General features: G+C 48.7%; 1 protein-coding gene across 21 annotated transcripts in view; it reads left to right on the forward strand.

Annotated features, from left to right (window-relative positions):
• HDAC5 (histone deacetylase 5) overlaps positions 1 to 16,416 on the forward strand; it is a 1,448,645-nt gene that overhangs the window by 807,284 nt on the left and 624,945 nt on the right. For all 21 annotated transcript variants that reach the window (XM_078645209.1, XM_078645212.1, XM_078645222.1 and 18 more), the window contains one exon: positions 3,660 to 3,791. In XM_078645209.1, coding sequence (XP_078501335.1) covers positions 3,660 to 3,791 — 132 coding nt within the window. The remainder of the gene's footprint in view (positions 1 to 3,659; positions 3,792 to 16,416) is intronic.

Below are 16,416 nucleotides of genomic sequence, written 5' to 3' on the forward strand. Positions count from 1 at the left end.
AAAAATGACTAAGGGAACTCCATAACTACTTTATTCTCAAAGTGCCCCTGCCATAGTTAAAAAGCAGACCGCTAACTGTTGAATTCAAAAGTTAGACGATGAAGAAGGTCGACATGTTTCTGCCCTCTCTAGGATCTACAAGTATCGGGCCATTCTTCAGGACCAATTAGCTAGAAAATATATGTAGCTGCTGCTAAGAAGTGAGAAACCAAAAAGTGCTAGATTTACAATAAACAGTTTATATACTCTACCGACATTATCCAACTTGGCTGTAGTGGAACCAATTGTCGGTCACCTGCAAAACAGTATCCATACATTAAAACAAACTAGTCACTCCGCTCATGATTTACCACACACATAACCTCTCATCTAAGAGGCACTGTTAACAATAGACCTGAGATGATCTCACAACCATCTATATCATTCCATATAGTATGTGCACTTACCCACAAAAGTTGGGTGTCACCCTCACCTCTACCTGGTGATTACTCAGGGAAGGGGGCTCCGCTCTGTAATAGAAATTCGTATAGACCATTATCATTATGCGAATGGTAAACTCTTCTATCACAGCAATCTTCATGATACAAATCGATAACCTCAGTAAACACTCTCATCTCTCTCTACCATGTCCAACTATTCATGTTGTCTGTAGGAGTTCAACTGAAAACTCCCAAGGGAATTTAAAAAGCTCTATGGTTAGAGCCAAACCAACCTCACTGGTACGTCCTGGGCGGGGACAGTAAGGAACTTTAGACACCATGATCTCTCGTTGTCATGCTAGTGCTAGCAACTTCTAACACTCGTGTTGTCTCATTGGCATTTCTATCGATGTTACTACGCTACCACCAAAAGATCGGTAGAACTCATATGAACCTGGCTGTGCTTGTCGGCGGTGTTGAAACAGAGGCCCGTGGCACTAAACGAGACACTGATTCCCGCTATGTTAATATTCGGGGTTTGACAGTTCCAAGCCACGTAAGGATGAAGAAACGCTCGCAAACATGGCGAACGTACGAACCCTTCACAAATGTCACTTATGTCACTCCAAAATATCCCCCACCCTCTTACGCGCGGGGTAACAATTTAAAAATTACAGACCAAATTAGAATCTGGGAAAGCTCGCGAACATGGCGAACGCTCAAACCATCAACGCGTAGCATATGTTTCTCTCATACACAAACCCTTTATTTATTCAACACTGAATTAGACTAACACGTATGGGCCTTACCGGTCTGTCGGTACCCCGGGGCGGTCTATGAGCAATGACCGGAGGTACCGACAGCGGCCATTTCTCGTGTATAAGACAGCTAGGCGGGTCCTTCGACAAGGTGTCTAGCCTACTGCCCGCGGAACGGTACTCAGACATGCCGAGATCTGCGCATGTGCTTAGAAACAGTGTTCCTCCTGGGCGCATGGGGACTCTAATAGTAGTGAAACGCTAATCACCCTCCCGATAACGAATGGCGTCTGAACTCTGACATGGCGCAAGGTCTCTTTAATTAGTGCGGAGAGCCTTGGTTAGATCTATTTGCCACCAAAGAGAACGCTCAATGTCATCAGTTCTGCGCGTTGAACTCGCGGCACTCACTCGGTGATGCTTTACGTTGCGAGTGGAGCTGCGGTCTGTTGTACGCCTTTTCGCCTCTACCACTTCTGCCCAGAGTACTGAAGAAGATCCGGCGCGACCGGGCCCAAGTCATCCTTATGTCTCTGGATTGGGCACGAAGATACTGGTATCCTGAGCTACTCAGCATGTCAGTCGATCCCCGATTCGTCTGCCTCTTCAGGAGGACCTTCTGTCGCAGCAACAGGAAACTGTCCTCCACCCAAACCTGTCCAGTCTCCACCTACATGCGTGTAGATTGAGCGGCGACAGTTGAGGCCGTTTGACTTGCCTCCTGAAATCTGTGATGTGACTCTGGCAGCCAGGCGTCCCTCCACAAAAAGGGTATACGCCTGCAGGTGGAACAAATTTGTGGCATGGTGCACAGCAAAGGCTGTGGATCCACTCTCTGCCCCCCTTTCAGAGGTTCTCCTCTTCCTTTTTTCTCTTGCCCAGCAGGGCTCTGCTCTGGGCACTATCAATGGCTATCTCTCGGCCATTTCAGCCTTCTTAAGGCTTCCTGATCAGCCTTCTCTTTTCAAGTCCCCGGTTGTAAATAGATTCTTGAAGGGCATCACACATGCTCCCTTTAAGCCACTTCATAACTGTCCTCTTCGTCTTCTGACTCTTAAAACTGCATTCCTGGTTGCCATCACCTCTGCCAGGAGAGTGAGTGAGCTCCAGGCTCTGTCTTCTAAGCCACCTTTCCTCTCTGTCCATCCGAACAAAGTTGTTCTGAGGACTCGTCCTTCTTTCCTGCCCATGGGGGTTACAGCCTTTCACATCGGCCAGTCCATCACCTTGCCCACCTTCTTTCCGCCTCCGCATCCCTCGAAAGAGGAAGAGAGGCTCCACAGTCTGGGCCCAAAACGTGCGCTCTCCTTTTATCTAGACCGCACACACCAGTCCCGGGTGGACGACCAGCTCTTTGTTGGTTACGTGGGCGGAAGACACGGGCGGTGCACAAGCGTACCATCTCTCGGTCTTTTGTGCATCAAGGTTTGTTATTCTTTGGCGAAAAAGGAGCTACTTGTGGGGCTACGCGCCCATTCCACTCTGCCCACGGCGGTTACTACTGCCCTGGTCGGGGAGTCCCCTTGCAGGACATCTGTCAGGCAGCTACATGGGCCTCGCTACACACGTTTGCTAAGCACTACTGCCTGGACAGCCAAGTCCGGAGAGATGGCTTTTTCCGCCGTTCCGTTCTCCAGGACTTTATGGTGTGATCTTTGTTCGCCGGAGTTGGTATTGCTGGGGTATCTATTCTAAGGTAAGGAATCTAACACTAATCTGTTTCTTTCAGATGCACAAGTTACTTACCTTCGGTAGCAATATATCTGTAAGAAACAGTAGTTAGTGTTAGATTCCTTACCGCCCCACCCATCCTCCCCTCTCTCCGAACCGATATCTAGGGTTAACGTATCTCCCTTTGAGGGCCCTAGTTTCATGGCACCAGTGTCGGTTTCTTGCATGGCTCTGCGTTCCTGTCGCGGAAAGCTATGTACAGAACTGATGGACGCGGAGCCGCAGAAGACGCCTACCGACGCGCAAGGGTGCTGCTGACGAAAAATCTTTCCAGATCCAGACTGACGCCTGGGGATATTCTAAGGTAAGGAATCTAACACGAACTACTGTTTCTTACATATATATTGTTACCGAAGGTAAGTAACTTGTGCAACAATGTCGAAGACCTGTTTTATCATCAATAAAATGCTATCCATTGAAGATTTCCTGCATGTTGAGACTATTATCTAAAAATTCATTATTCTTGTATAAATATTTTGGATTTTGTGATAGGGGAATTGTTACAATGCCGTTCTGTATTATGGCATATCTCATTTTCATATAGAGCAGCTCTATCCAAAAAGTCTGCTGATTCAACAGAAACAACAAACATCCTTTTTCACCCACAGCTAATATGTTATTTTACCATAATCTGAAAATAAAATACATTATTATTATTATTAACCTTCCTTACCCCAGCACACACATACACAAATGCACACTTTCAGCTTTGGGACTATGAATTTCTTACTACATTGCTTTTCTCTTTTAGCTTCGGAACCCAATTTAAAAGTTCGCTCACGGTTAAAACAGAAGGTGGCAGAGCGAAGAAGCAGTCCCCTGATGCGACGGAAGGATGGGACTGTCATTAGCACTTTCAAAAAGAGAGCAATTGAGATCTCAGGTAACAGCCCACTTTTAGGGGTTATTTAAGATGGTGCTACAACACAGGACCAGCAAATAATACAGGAGGAAATCTAGGAAAAACTGGAGTTCTACTTGAACCTATGAAATTCGTCTTTTTTCTAGGGTTTTGTATGGATCATTTTGAATATATTTCCAAATGAAACATAAATATATAATGCCTCAGCTTATTTATATTCCTTTTGTGCAATTCTGTTTGTCAGTTGGCCCTGATTGTCTCCTTGCTCTGACACATCTAGGAAAGCTAGAACTAGTCTACCTTTCACCTGCATATCCTCAACTGGCTAGTTCTATTTTCAGCACCCATGTGGAGAGTTTCCCTGTCCCCTAAATCAGTTGTTGACGTGTTCTGTTACATACAGACTTCTTGCTGCCTGACCCATCTGGTGATATGCACCGCCTATCTCCCTCCTACATTTGCAACCACTTACGGAATCTCCTTCTGTTTGAACCCTTGTGGAGTCCCAGACTTTCTCTTCCTTAATTAATCTTGCTGTATAAAATCTCTCTCCTTCAGTGGCCCCACCTCATGAAAGTGCACTCCTTCCTGCCATCATCATTCTTGGGAGAATATGTACAGCCATCCCGCAGTCTTTCTCCCCGCAGGGAATCACAAAGCGGTTGTTACAACAACCTCGTTGTGATTCCGCATACCATTACTCCGCAAGTAGGAACGACTTGCGGAGGTGGGACTTGGATGTTGGAATAGTATAATTCACTATTCCAGCTCCAGTCTGTGCGGACACTAGGGAAGGTGTTGAATTTTAAATCCAACACCTCCTCCCCCCTTCCCCGCAAGTCGTTGTTCCGACTTGCGGATTAATGGTATGCGTAAGCACAACACGGTCGTTTTAACAACCGCGCTGTGATTCCCGGCGGGGAGAAAGTTTCGGGGTAAACGTTGGGAGAGCTCCTACATGATTCACTCTTGTTGATAATACCATGTTGAGGACATTTCAAGCTTTATATTGAAATTGGCTATAATGGATGGGAACTAGGAGGTTGAGGGGGTATGTCGAGAGATGGTGTAATAGGGAAGGGAGGGCAGTCTGGACTTGAATTAGTTCACAGTTAAAAATCTCACTTCTTGCCCCCACACTCCAACAGCCTCTGTGCATCAACTGCTTTTTTACCTTGTTCACCTAGATGTTTGAAAACATCCGATTCCCTTTTCATATATTGCTTTAGATATTGTGAATATCTCTCTAGACAAGTAAGATATCTGTAAAAGCCAAATGTGCGGATGAAAGGGGTGGCATGCAATAATGTACTGAAAAATGCAGACTTATTTCAGTTGTGGTGTGGTTCTCGAGCATTAATTCCTACGAAGAGACTTAGCAGAAAGGCAGATGCTGAAGCACAACAGAAAATGCCTTCACAAAAATGAGCTTTTAAAATATTTAATTAACTTCAACAGAAGTTACCTGACAAAGTTAGCTACAGATTTGAAATACATTTTTTTAACAGAGTGTAAAGTAATATTATCCAGTATTGGAGCATCTTTCGTAGATCTACATGCTTGAATCATTCCACGTCGTCGAAGTGGGAGTCCCACGGTACATATAAAAAAGCAGTAAATAATAACTTCCATAGGCTATCATGGAGGTAACCATGTATTCAATAGCCTATCAACCTCCTTTTATAAAAAGGACCAAACTCAAAACACGACCAAACAGCAACCAGTACCCTCTAGAACCTTCCCAAGAGAGGCTGAATCTCCCTGAGCTCTGCTCAGTTCTTCAACTTTTCTCAGATAAGTCTTGTTTCTATATTTATATAGAATAACGTTGGATAAAAAAGGATTATGTAGACCTTGAAAATCCTGCGGAAAGAAAAGAGTACACGTTGATGATGCCCACAAGGATTGCATCTATTTCCTCCATCCCCATCATGAGGCAAAACAGTGTGAAATATGCCGCACTTTTTCATCAAAGACCCTTAAAGACCGAGAGGGCAGACTTTTATTGTGACTGAGGAGGAAGCAGAGTGCTTCATCAGATGTTGAGAGTGACACGTCCTCAAAGACTCATAAGAGGCCCAGGTCGCCTGAGGGTCAGCATAAAGAGAGCAGGAAACATTCTAAAGTCTCTCATCTGACCAGAGAATCTCTAAAAAAGAAGAAACAGCCAAAGGTTTCCTCAGAGATGAGTTACCCTCATTCCTTGGGGACATCTAAGGAAAAAACTGAATTTTCAAGTCATTCCAGGCACAAAATCAGTCACAAATCGTCATCTGCATCAAGCTCGCAATCGACGCCTACTATTTCACCAACATTGATGACAACAACTCTATCGTCGTCGAGACCGTTGACAGCGCTGACTACTTCGAAGGCGAATATTAAAAGTTCCATACCGTCGACATTACCTCTATCGTCGACGACGACTCCGTCGACGAAGACACCACCATCGACAAAGATTTCATCATTGAAGAGAGCGTTGACGAAGACTTCATTGTCGATGTAGCCCTCATCATCGATGAGGACCACAACATTGACTACTCCGTCAACAGCGCCTTCATCGTCGGCGAAAGCTGTAGCGTCGACAACGCCACCCTCGATGGCAATCCTGCCGTTGACGACGATAATTCTATCGTCAACAACCTCGACGACAGCATCTTCTACGATAATTCCAATTTAGTCTATGGGCCCGTCAACTCCATTTCTGCATGCTGCACAAATTGAATTTCAAACACCTAAAATGTGTCCACTACCTCCAAGTCATCTGTTAGTTGTGGAAGACACTGATGATGATGATGATGATGATGATGGCCCATTTGGGACTGCGCATAGCCCTTCCGAACTCAACGTGAAGTGTCAGGAAGAGGATGAAGACTATTATGATGAGGGGCAATACTATCAACAGTATCCAGTCCCTCATACACAATATCATCAATTCAGATACTATGAACAGCCGAGGCAGCAACCTGCTCAACTGCCTTCGTCCCTAATAGTGGACCTACAAAGTATGTTGGTGATTACAAAAGGAGGTTTCCCCCTCAAGAGGACTTCGTCACAGTGCCACCCCCTCCACCGTTGGCTCCTCTGATACCGCCACCACCACCCCCTGCCACGCCCAGACTGACGCCACGCCCCATAATTCCTCTGCCTCCTAGAGAGGATCCTACCACCTCTGAAGAAGAGGCTGAGGAGGGAGAAATCTATTATCCTCCTCCACCTACGGAAAAATGGGATGATTATGTAGTACTAACACGTCCCCTCCTCCTCATCGTCCTTCAGACTCGACTCCGGAGGATATTGGAGGTTTCAATAATATAATGGGCAGAACTACAGCCAGATTCCACTTGCCTACAGTTGTAAAACAATCAGAATACTTTCTTTATGATTTTAAAGAACAGTCAAGAAAGCCAGTCCGGTCAATACCTATCATAGATTATATTTGGCAAGAGGGTATTAAGGTAATGAAGACGACAGCTTCTGTGGTTCCGGTCCTACCAAGACTAGACAAAAAATACTGGGCACCAGAGTATACTCCTGCATGTCTCGCAGGACATCCCAAGATGGACTCTGTGATCTCACAGGCAGCCCAAAGGAGATCAAAAAACCCATCTACTATCACATCTCCACCGGATAAAGAGGGTCGCCATTTAAACTCCTTTGGAAAAAGATTTTCCTCAATTTTTATTTTTTAATTTTTAAAGACCTTTATTGTCCAACATACATTGTACACAGCATCAGGGCTTACAACCCAGCAGGGCCAGCTGCGGATAACTAACTCGGAGATATAGAAGGTAAGTGAACACAGCTTCAAGTCCGGCAACCCTGGGGTCCGGCAGCGTATATCAGTATTCCACAGTACACCATAGCATGTATACATTCTATGTTTAGTAAGAGCGTGATCTATGGGTTTTTCCGTCTGTAGTCCGTGGGTCAGAGTGGCGGTGTCGGACCTACTCCCATCTGTGACAGCGGTGGCAGCCGCGCCCGTCACGTCTAAGGTATGTCATTGGTGAGTGATGCTGCGCGGGTCTGCATTCATATGGGCTTGGCGACGTGTGGGGGAGTTCTGAGGGTGTTCAGCGACTAAGCGTGTTTGGGGCGTGCGACTACTTAGCGTATCTATATCAGTGGAAAGAGTTGTTCTGCACCTCAGCGCCCAGGCGAGGTGTCCAAAGTGCGGTCGACACATCCGAGTGTGTCTCGTTGTGTGAAAAAAATTGTGCAAAGCATGGAGTTGTATGTGCACGGACATGGTCTGAAGGAAGAAAAAAACAAATCAACAACTAACTATGAAACAGGGACAAGGGTTGCACAGGAATTAGGTGGGGGTGGGTGTGGGTAGAGTTTGCCTTAGCGTCGAGGGGATGGAGGTCCGGAACAGCTCGTCAGTCGTGTCTCGCGGGGAGGGCAGGCGGGGGGAGCCAGGGCCGTCCGTGCGGTGGAGCCATCAGGGGGTGGGGGGCCATGAGAGGTCGGCGGGTATGGCATTCCGGTTCAGAGCTCGGGCTCCCGTCGCAACGTTTCATGTGATGGTGCGTCTCCGGGAGTGGGGCAAGCAACCGCCAGTGTGAGGCTGGAGAGTGCAAGTCAAATAGTGTGTTGAGCCTGACGGTAACGGAAAGGTATGTGATGCATCGTGTGGGTGTATTAAGGTGTCGTATCAGGGAGTGGGAATGGCAGTGCCTAGTCCTTTACGTAATTTCCCGCTCCGTACATTTCCGCAGGAAGGAGTGCAGTATGTCCTCCCATCGTTGTGCAATTGGGAATTTCCTGAGCCCCGCCGTCTCTTCCCGTCGTAGGACAGAACTCTCGGCCCGCGCCCAATTCGTCATCGACAGGCACCAGTGTCGGAGGTGTGGGGGTGTGGCTGCCTTCCATCTCCTCGTAAGTAGTCTTTTGGCTGTGAGAAGTCCGAGGTCCCAGAATCTAGCCTGTACCCTATTTAGATGTGTGCGCTTATACAAACCTAATACACAGGCTTCCCACGTGCTCGGTACCTGTTCCCCAGTGCAATGACGGAGTATCGAGGTCACACCGTCCCAGTACTGCTGGAGGGCGGGGCAGAGCCAGAGCATGTGGAGGAGATCCGCATCCACAAGAGAGCAGCGGCCGCAGGCAGTGTCGGCTACTGAAAAGTACTTATTTATCTTGTCAGGGGTGAGATACGCACGATGTAATATGTAAAATTGTATGATTTTAAAGCGGGGGCTACGGGGGATGTTCACTGGACCAGCCAGGATCATAGCCCACTCCTTGTCCGTCCAGTCCCGCCCTCTGTCTGTTGCCCATTTGGCCCGTAGGTGCGAAGTCGTCGGGTGTGTATGCAGGAGGAGTGCTTGCGTTAGCCAGTGTATAATGTGAGTGCCGTTGCTCATGACATGCAGGTACTGCACGAAGTGATGTGTTGGCGGTTCACCAGACATGTCTCCCCAAGCGGTGGTCAATGCGTGGACGAGGGAAGCGTGTGTTAGGAACTGGCCAGCCGGGAGGGATGCATCCGCTACGAGGGTTGCAAAAGGTAGAAGGGCGCCGTCTGAATAAAGGTCGCCCATCGTTTCCACCTCTGCGGTGATCCAGCTATCCAACCGTGCAGCGGTCAGGGTCCCTGCCGTCGTCGGGGTGCCTAACAGTGGCAATATCGGTGCATACGGTGTCGTTGCCCGCGTCAGGGGCAAGCAGCGGAGGAAACATCTGCGTGCCACTGCAAGCAGTAGTTGTGTTGGTCGGGGAGTCCGAGTCAGCGGATGAAATAATACTTTAATTTGGAACGTGGACCAAACGGCAGCATCAGTAGCCGTGTCACTCAGGTTCCTACCACCTAGCCAGCTGGACACCCACTGCATTTGTGCTGCTAGATAATATAGCTCCATGTTCGGAACTGCTAGTCCGCCCTCCGCAGTGGGCATGTAGAGTTTCGCCAATGCGACCCGAGGCCGACCTTTGTTCCAAATCAGGCTCCGTAGCAGGACCTCGAGGTCGCGGAACACCCGGGTAGGTACATATGTTGGTATGTTTGCAAAATAATATAACCGTCGCGGTAGTACAATCATTTTAGCTAAGGTTATGCGACTAGGGACATTGAGTGGCAGTGTGTTCCAGAACCCCACCTGCGCTCTGGTAGAGGCGATCGCCCTCATCAGATTTCCTTCCAAGATGTCCATCGGGTCTCGGTAGATGTGTATCCCAAGGTACCTGAACATGTTTGGGTACCATTGTAACCTTCCACCCCCGATGTGTATGTCACATTCGGGAACGTCTGGGCTGAAGGAGTAGGCTCCCGATTTGGCCCAGTTTACTCGTAATCCCGACATGTCCTCAAAGGTGCAGAAGATGGTGGTTAGGGAGTCTGGGATGTCGTGGAGGTCCCTGACGTATAAGAGTAGATCGTCGGCATACAAGGACACCACATGTAGCCCGTCCGCCAATGGTATTCCCCAATCAGCTCCCCGCGACCGGAGCACCGCAGCCAGGGGTTCCACCGCTAGGGAGAACAGCAGGGGTGACAGTGGGCAACCCTGTCTGGTGCCCCTCCGCACTCGAATTGGGTCAGAGAGTAGCGTCCCAGTGCGGACTCGGACCGTAGGCGTACGGTATAAAAGGCCGACCATCGTCAAATAGTCATCCCCCAGCTCGAACTTCTCCAACACCGCTCGCAGGTAGGGCCACTCCACAGAGTCAAAAGCCTTCTCCAGGTCGAGCACAAGGCATCCTGCTCGTGGCCACTGTACCGCGGCATATTCCTGCAAGCGAAATAGCCGTCGGATGTTGTGGGATGTGTGTCTCGTCGGTACAAACCCATTTTGGTCTTGATGTACCAGCATAGGAACCATAGGGGCCAGCCTACGGGCAAGTGCAGAGGCAATAATCTTGTAGTCTGTGTTCAAAAGCGCGAGAGGGCGGTAAGAGCCCAACTGAGTGCCATCCCGGCCAGGTTTGAGTAAGGAGACAAGTGTCGCTTCATTAAGAGTTGAGGGCAGGTAAAGTCATCGACAGCCGCGGAGTACATCCTCACCAGTCGTGGAATCAGGATGTCGGAGGCGGCCTTATAGAACTCGGCCGGTAAGCCATCCGGCCCCGGAGCCTTACCATTCGAGAGATTGAAGATGGTGTCGCGGAGTTCCTCGGGATCCAGTGGTGCTCCGAGGTCATCCTGTTGTGCCACCGTCAGGGTAGGTAATTGTATGTCTGGTAGATAGTCTGTTATTGTAGGTAGCGGGACAAGGAGTCGGGAGCGATATAGGCCTGTGTAGTGGTCTGTGAATGCCTCGTGGATTTGGCGCTGAGAGTATAGTGACCTGCCATCTCCGGCTTGTATAGTCTATCGGAGCCGATCGGTCTTCCCGCGCGATCAGCCAGGTCAGTAGCTTGCCCGGTCTGTCCCCCTGTCTGTGGATCCGAGCAGAGTGTGCCTCGGAGTTGACCTGTTTCAGACGATCTAGGAGGCGGTCGTGTTACGCCCTAGCGGCAGTCAGTCGGGCGTTCGTGTCCCCCCCTGTAAGGTCTTCGAGGTCCAGCAGTTCCGATTCTAGCCGCGTCAGGTCTCGTTCAATTTGGCGGCGCATATGTCCCTGCGTCCCCAGGCAGAGCCCCCGTGTCACCACCTTGAAAGCATCCCACTCAATTTGAGGAGAGGACGCCGTGTCAGTGTTTAGGTCAAAGTACTGGGCCGATTGTGTGAGTAGGGATTCTCGGAATGTCGCGTCAAGTAAGAGGTCTGGTTGGAGGCGCCAGGTGGGAATGGGGGGATGCGGGACGTCCCATGCAATGGTCAATGTGTGAGGGCTATGATCAGAGTGGGTGCGCCCCATGTATTGAGAATCTAGGACCAACGGAAGGAGGTCAGGGGAGACCATGTATCTGTCCAGGCGGACATGTAGTGCATGTGCGCCCGACCAATAGGAGTAAGTGCGTGTCATGGGGTTGCGGGTTCTCCAAGCGTCTTGTAGGCGCCATTGTTGGGCCCAAGCGAGGAGAGCCTTCGACGTGGCGTGCGCCTGAGCGTTAGGTGGGGGAGCAGTGGATCTGTCTAAGTGTGTGTCCAGGACGCAGTTATAGTCGCCTCCTAGGATCCATGGAAGCCCATGCCAGGGCGCCAGCGCCACGGAGAGGCAGTCGAGGAAACCACCCTGTTCAGTGTTGGGGGAGTATATAGAGGCAAGTACTACCGGGTGCCCGTCTAATCTGCCCCTCACCACTACGTACCGGCCTCCCGCGTCTATCTGTGCATCCATGTCAGCCCAAGGAGTACCCGGTCTTATCCATATGAGCGCCCCACGGGCATAGGAGGAGTACTCAGTTGCATAGATTTGGCCGCGCCATGACCTCAGCCTTGTTTAGATGTGTTTCCTGTAATAGAACTACATGGAATTTGTGGCGGCGTAAATAGGAGTATATTTGGTACCGTCTCGATGGTGTGTGCATTCCTCTCACATTCCACGTGCAAATCTTAATTTCAGCCATAATGTCTATCTCGGTATGAGGCATCCGCCTCCCCCGTCACCCACCTCCCAGGCGACCGCCCCCATAAAGCAAAAGATTTTCCTCAATGGCGGCAATTTATGTCAGAGCTTCTAATGCTTTGGCCATCTTGAGCCGCTATGATCTGCAAATGTGGTCTGAAATGGGGACAATGAGAGACCTTATCCCAGAGGAAAATAAGGAAGAGTTTACTAAGATCCTTGCAGAAGGAGAACGCGCAGCGGGCAAAATCATAGACTGCGCAATGGATATAGCCACTACAAGCTTTCGCCAACTAGCAGGTGCGGCTTTTCTAAGATGCCCGTGGTGACTAAGGGCAACATCCTTTCACCCAGAAGTACAGTCAAAGGACCCGGCATACGACGGCGATAGCCTATTCGGCAATCTGATAGATGAAGTGCTTACAACAATTAAGAAAGATACGGACACTGTCAAAGCGCTAGATACCCTTGAGTACCGTAAAGTGCCCTTTCGGGGAGCTCAAGGCTGTGGGTTTTCTGGATACGGAGGAAACTACGAACATACCCAGACTTACCAATCCTAGCAGCCACAATATCGCCAAGGATACCAACAACAATCCTACCAACAACCAACAACAGCTGGTTTCTCCAGACAGGGCTCCAGACGAAAGCCAGCGTCTCAAGCCAGCAACTCCGTTCGCAAACAGTGATCACAGCACCAGTTACACCCTTCCCAACCTGTGCAAAGATTTCCAACCATATCCACCAGTCGCATAATATCACGTCAGACAAGTGGGTCCTGGATCTCCTCTCTTATGGCCACACTTTGGAATTTACCCAAATCCCTCTCAACAATCCACTCAGGAGATCGCACCCCCTCATCTTCACTTACTCAAAAAAAGAAGCAAACATGCTCCAAATAGGGGCAATAGAAAAAAGTCCCATTTCCTCAAAAAAGAAAAGGTTTCTACTCCCGGTTCTTCCTTATTCACAAAAAATCAGGAGAGTGGAGACATATCTTAGACCTTAGGAAATTTTAAAAAATCCTCAAAAGTCAAACATTCATGATGGTCACGCTCTCCGACATCCTGTGACGCCTCAACAGCAGAGATTTCATGACTTCATTGGATCTAGAGGACGCATATTTTCATGTTCCTATACATCCAAAGCACAGAACATTCCTCCGATTCACAGTGGCTGGTACCCACTATCAATTCAGAGTCCTTCCCATTGGCCTAAATCAGCTCCACAAATAAGTTTCTATCTCCTGTGGCCGCAGCCTTGCGGAACAAGGGTCATCAAGTATTCCCATACTTGGATGATTGGCGGATGAAAGCCCCATCCGCTTGTCTAGCAAAGGCTGCCACAGACTATTGTCTAGCCCTGTTCCTCAAACTGGTATTCTCGATAAATCATCAATCGTCCCAAGCCAGACAATGACATTTCTAAGGGCCAACTTGAACACCATTCAGAACACAGCCTTCCTCTCCCAGTAAAGACAGCAGCGGTTGCAAGTGTTGGCACTCAAACTTTCCAGACAAAAAGTACACTTCTGTGAGAATATGCAAGGCTCTGCTGGGAATGCTCTCCTCCGCAATCGACTTGGTACCACTAGCTCACCTACATATGAGGCCTCGCCAAGAAGAGCTTCAATGCCAATGGGTTCAAACCACAGGATCTTTTGAAGACGTGGTAACTATCATCCCACGCATGAAAGAGGCATTTGAATGGTGGACACTAGAATCACATCTGTCCCAGGGCCTCTTATTTCCACCAGTGATTCCAAAATACACAGTGACAACAGATGCTTCTATGGAAGGTTGGGGAAGGTGTGGAAAAGTCAGCCCATAATACACCTGATGCCCAGGCTGCTGGCGCAGGACGCCTCTTAGTTCCCATCTTGAACGATTACCAAATAAAGAGACGGGCGCTGGAAGCAGGAATACAAGAATAGAGTTTTATTTCTCATGAGGAGAGCCTGTCATTTCGGACACTCGCATAGTGTCTTCAGGAGGTGCTCTAACAAGTTTCTCTGAGGCTTCGTCTTTTATACACAGGTTTATGGCACACAGACATTCTTCATTACAATCAAGACATTGTGAAGTACGAAGATATTCCAACACGTGGCTACAGTAGGGGCCCTGATCCTCCATACAATAGGAGGGGGCTGTCACGCAGCTGAGTGTTCTGCTGATTCCTTTGGAATGTGTGCGCCTGATCGAATCCCAAGGGGTGGGGAGGCCATGATCAATAGTAGCTTCTTTGAAAAGGGTCGAGTGCATACAGTAGTGGGCAATAAACTGTACCCTCAGGCTGAGGGATGACCAGCGGTCCGTGCAGACAATCAGGCTCAGAGGAAGGGGTCATAACAGGAGGGGTATTCATGGAAGAAAAGGAGGTGTTGGTCAGACGCTGGGTGTGATTCCCAGAGACAGTCATGCGGGAGGGGAGGGTTCACGACTTGTTCATGTGGGAGCGGGGGCGGTCAGGGTGCATGGGGGATGCTTGCAGGGTCAGGGAAGGGGCTGATGATCGATCGCAAACAGAGAGACCATGGTACCTAAAATGGCTGTTGTATATATGTGTGCATGGGTCTATGCTGGCGGGATAACACAGTCAATGTTTTGCAATATCCATTCTGCTTACGACAAGAGGTACAGCGAACACAAATGAACGCCGCTTATGTACACATACATTGCCATTTTCAACAGTCGCCGCTTTTTTTACATAAGCAAGTTCAATTTCTACATAGTCGATGCGATAGGCAGAATGCAATACATGTTAATTTACATTTGTTGGGTTCTGCATACAAGTCTAGAGATCGGCATAATACTTAGTCGGAGTCAATCAAGAAAAGAGGTTTCGAAACATTATAGAATCAAGTTCAGACTTTCTCTTCGGTGACATCAACATACAGTAAGAGTAATCTGATACCTTCGGGTCTTATCAGTGCTTTGGAAAACTAGATACATGGGTGACCGATGAAACATTTTAGAAAGCAATAAAAATGGCTGAGGGAGGAGTTCGAGTAGATACAAGCAATTTGGTCAAGGGGGTGAGTAGAAAGTTCAGGAAGGGGGTTTTCGTCACAATGTCTTTTTAACGGAGTCCGTCTTCTTTTGTTGGCGCTGTTGAGCACCGGCGGTGGAGCTATAGGTCCAGCTCGGATTCATCCTTACACGTTGCAGGGTGCGATCAGTTCACTGCTGTTAGATCACAGTCCTGTTTCTTAACTCATTGTCTTAGGGGTGCCTCATGCTGGGCACCTGCGTGTCTTTCTTTTTCCGTGGCAAAACCTTATTCCATAGTCAAAAAGTTTATGGGAAAAGGGTGATGTTGTTGAATAATCAAGGGAAGAGAGGGCGGAGTGGGATCAGATCTTTGAGCACATCAAGGGACCAAAAGGAGCAAAGGATAACGAGCAGGCAGGCCCATCGGTCGGGCTCAAAGAGGACGGGGACTTCAGGCACGAGTGGGGCAGCAAATCGAGGGCTTCAAGGCAGCCCTTTATTCCTTAATCTGCCGAGTTTGAGAGTGGTGCCTCGTCCCGCGTCTCGTTGCTCGGTGGCTCCACCTTTGGTCGCGGTCACACGTGCTTCATGATCTGTGGCCAGGCTGTGCGTCACGTCCAGCTCCTCTCCTCCGGTGATTGTATCTTTGAATGGGTAAAAATAAGTTTTAGAAAGACTGGCAGGAGAAGACATTTATACATCTCAATTCCGTCCCCAATCCTATATAGGTGGGGGATAAGTTCATCGGTCACAGTCAGAAGTCATTATTTATGTAGTATGTAGGAGGGCATTACCATTGAATTCATAAACCTGTTTGGCGTTCATTCGTGACGTATGTGGAGAGAAATTGGACCTTTATACACAGTGTATTATATCAAACTCAAAATTGAGTCTTTATGTAGAGACTCGTCCTTCCCTTTAACCCAAGTATCGACAATCTTACATTTCCCTCCGGGGTCGGCTAACTCTTGTAAGCAGGGGCGTTATCGTCATGAAGAAGGGGGAGGGGGCAGATGTAAAACATGCTTTTCTTGGGGAGTGGCCGTTAATCAAGGTCATCAATTACGCTTCGAGGGTAGCTGACATGAAGCTGGGGTTGATCGGGGGAAACGGGGACACTTTGGACAGGGAGCTGGGGTTGATCGGGAGAAGTGGGGTACTCTGAACATCCGCACTTAAGTGCAGAGGAGCGAAGTAATC

Source organism: Lissotriton helveticus, chromosome 5_1, assembly GCF_964261635.1.
Source record: "Lissotriton helveticus chromosome 5_1, aLisHel1.1, whole genome shotgun sequence".
NCBI lineage: Eukaryota > Metazoa > Chordata > Amphibia > Caudata > Salamandridae > Lissotriton > Lissotriton helveticus.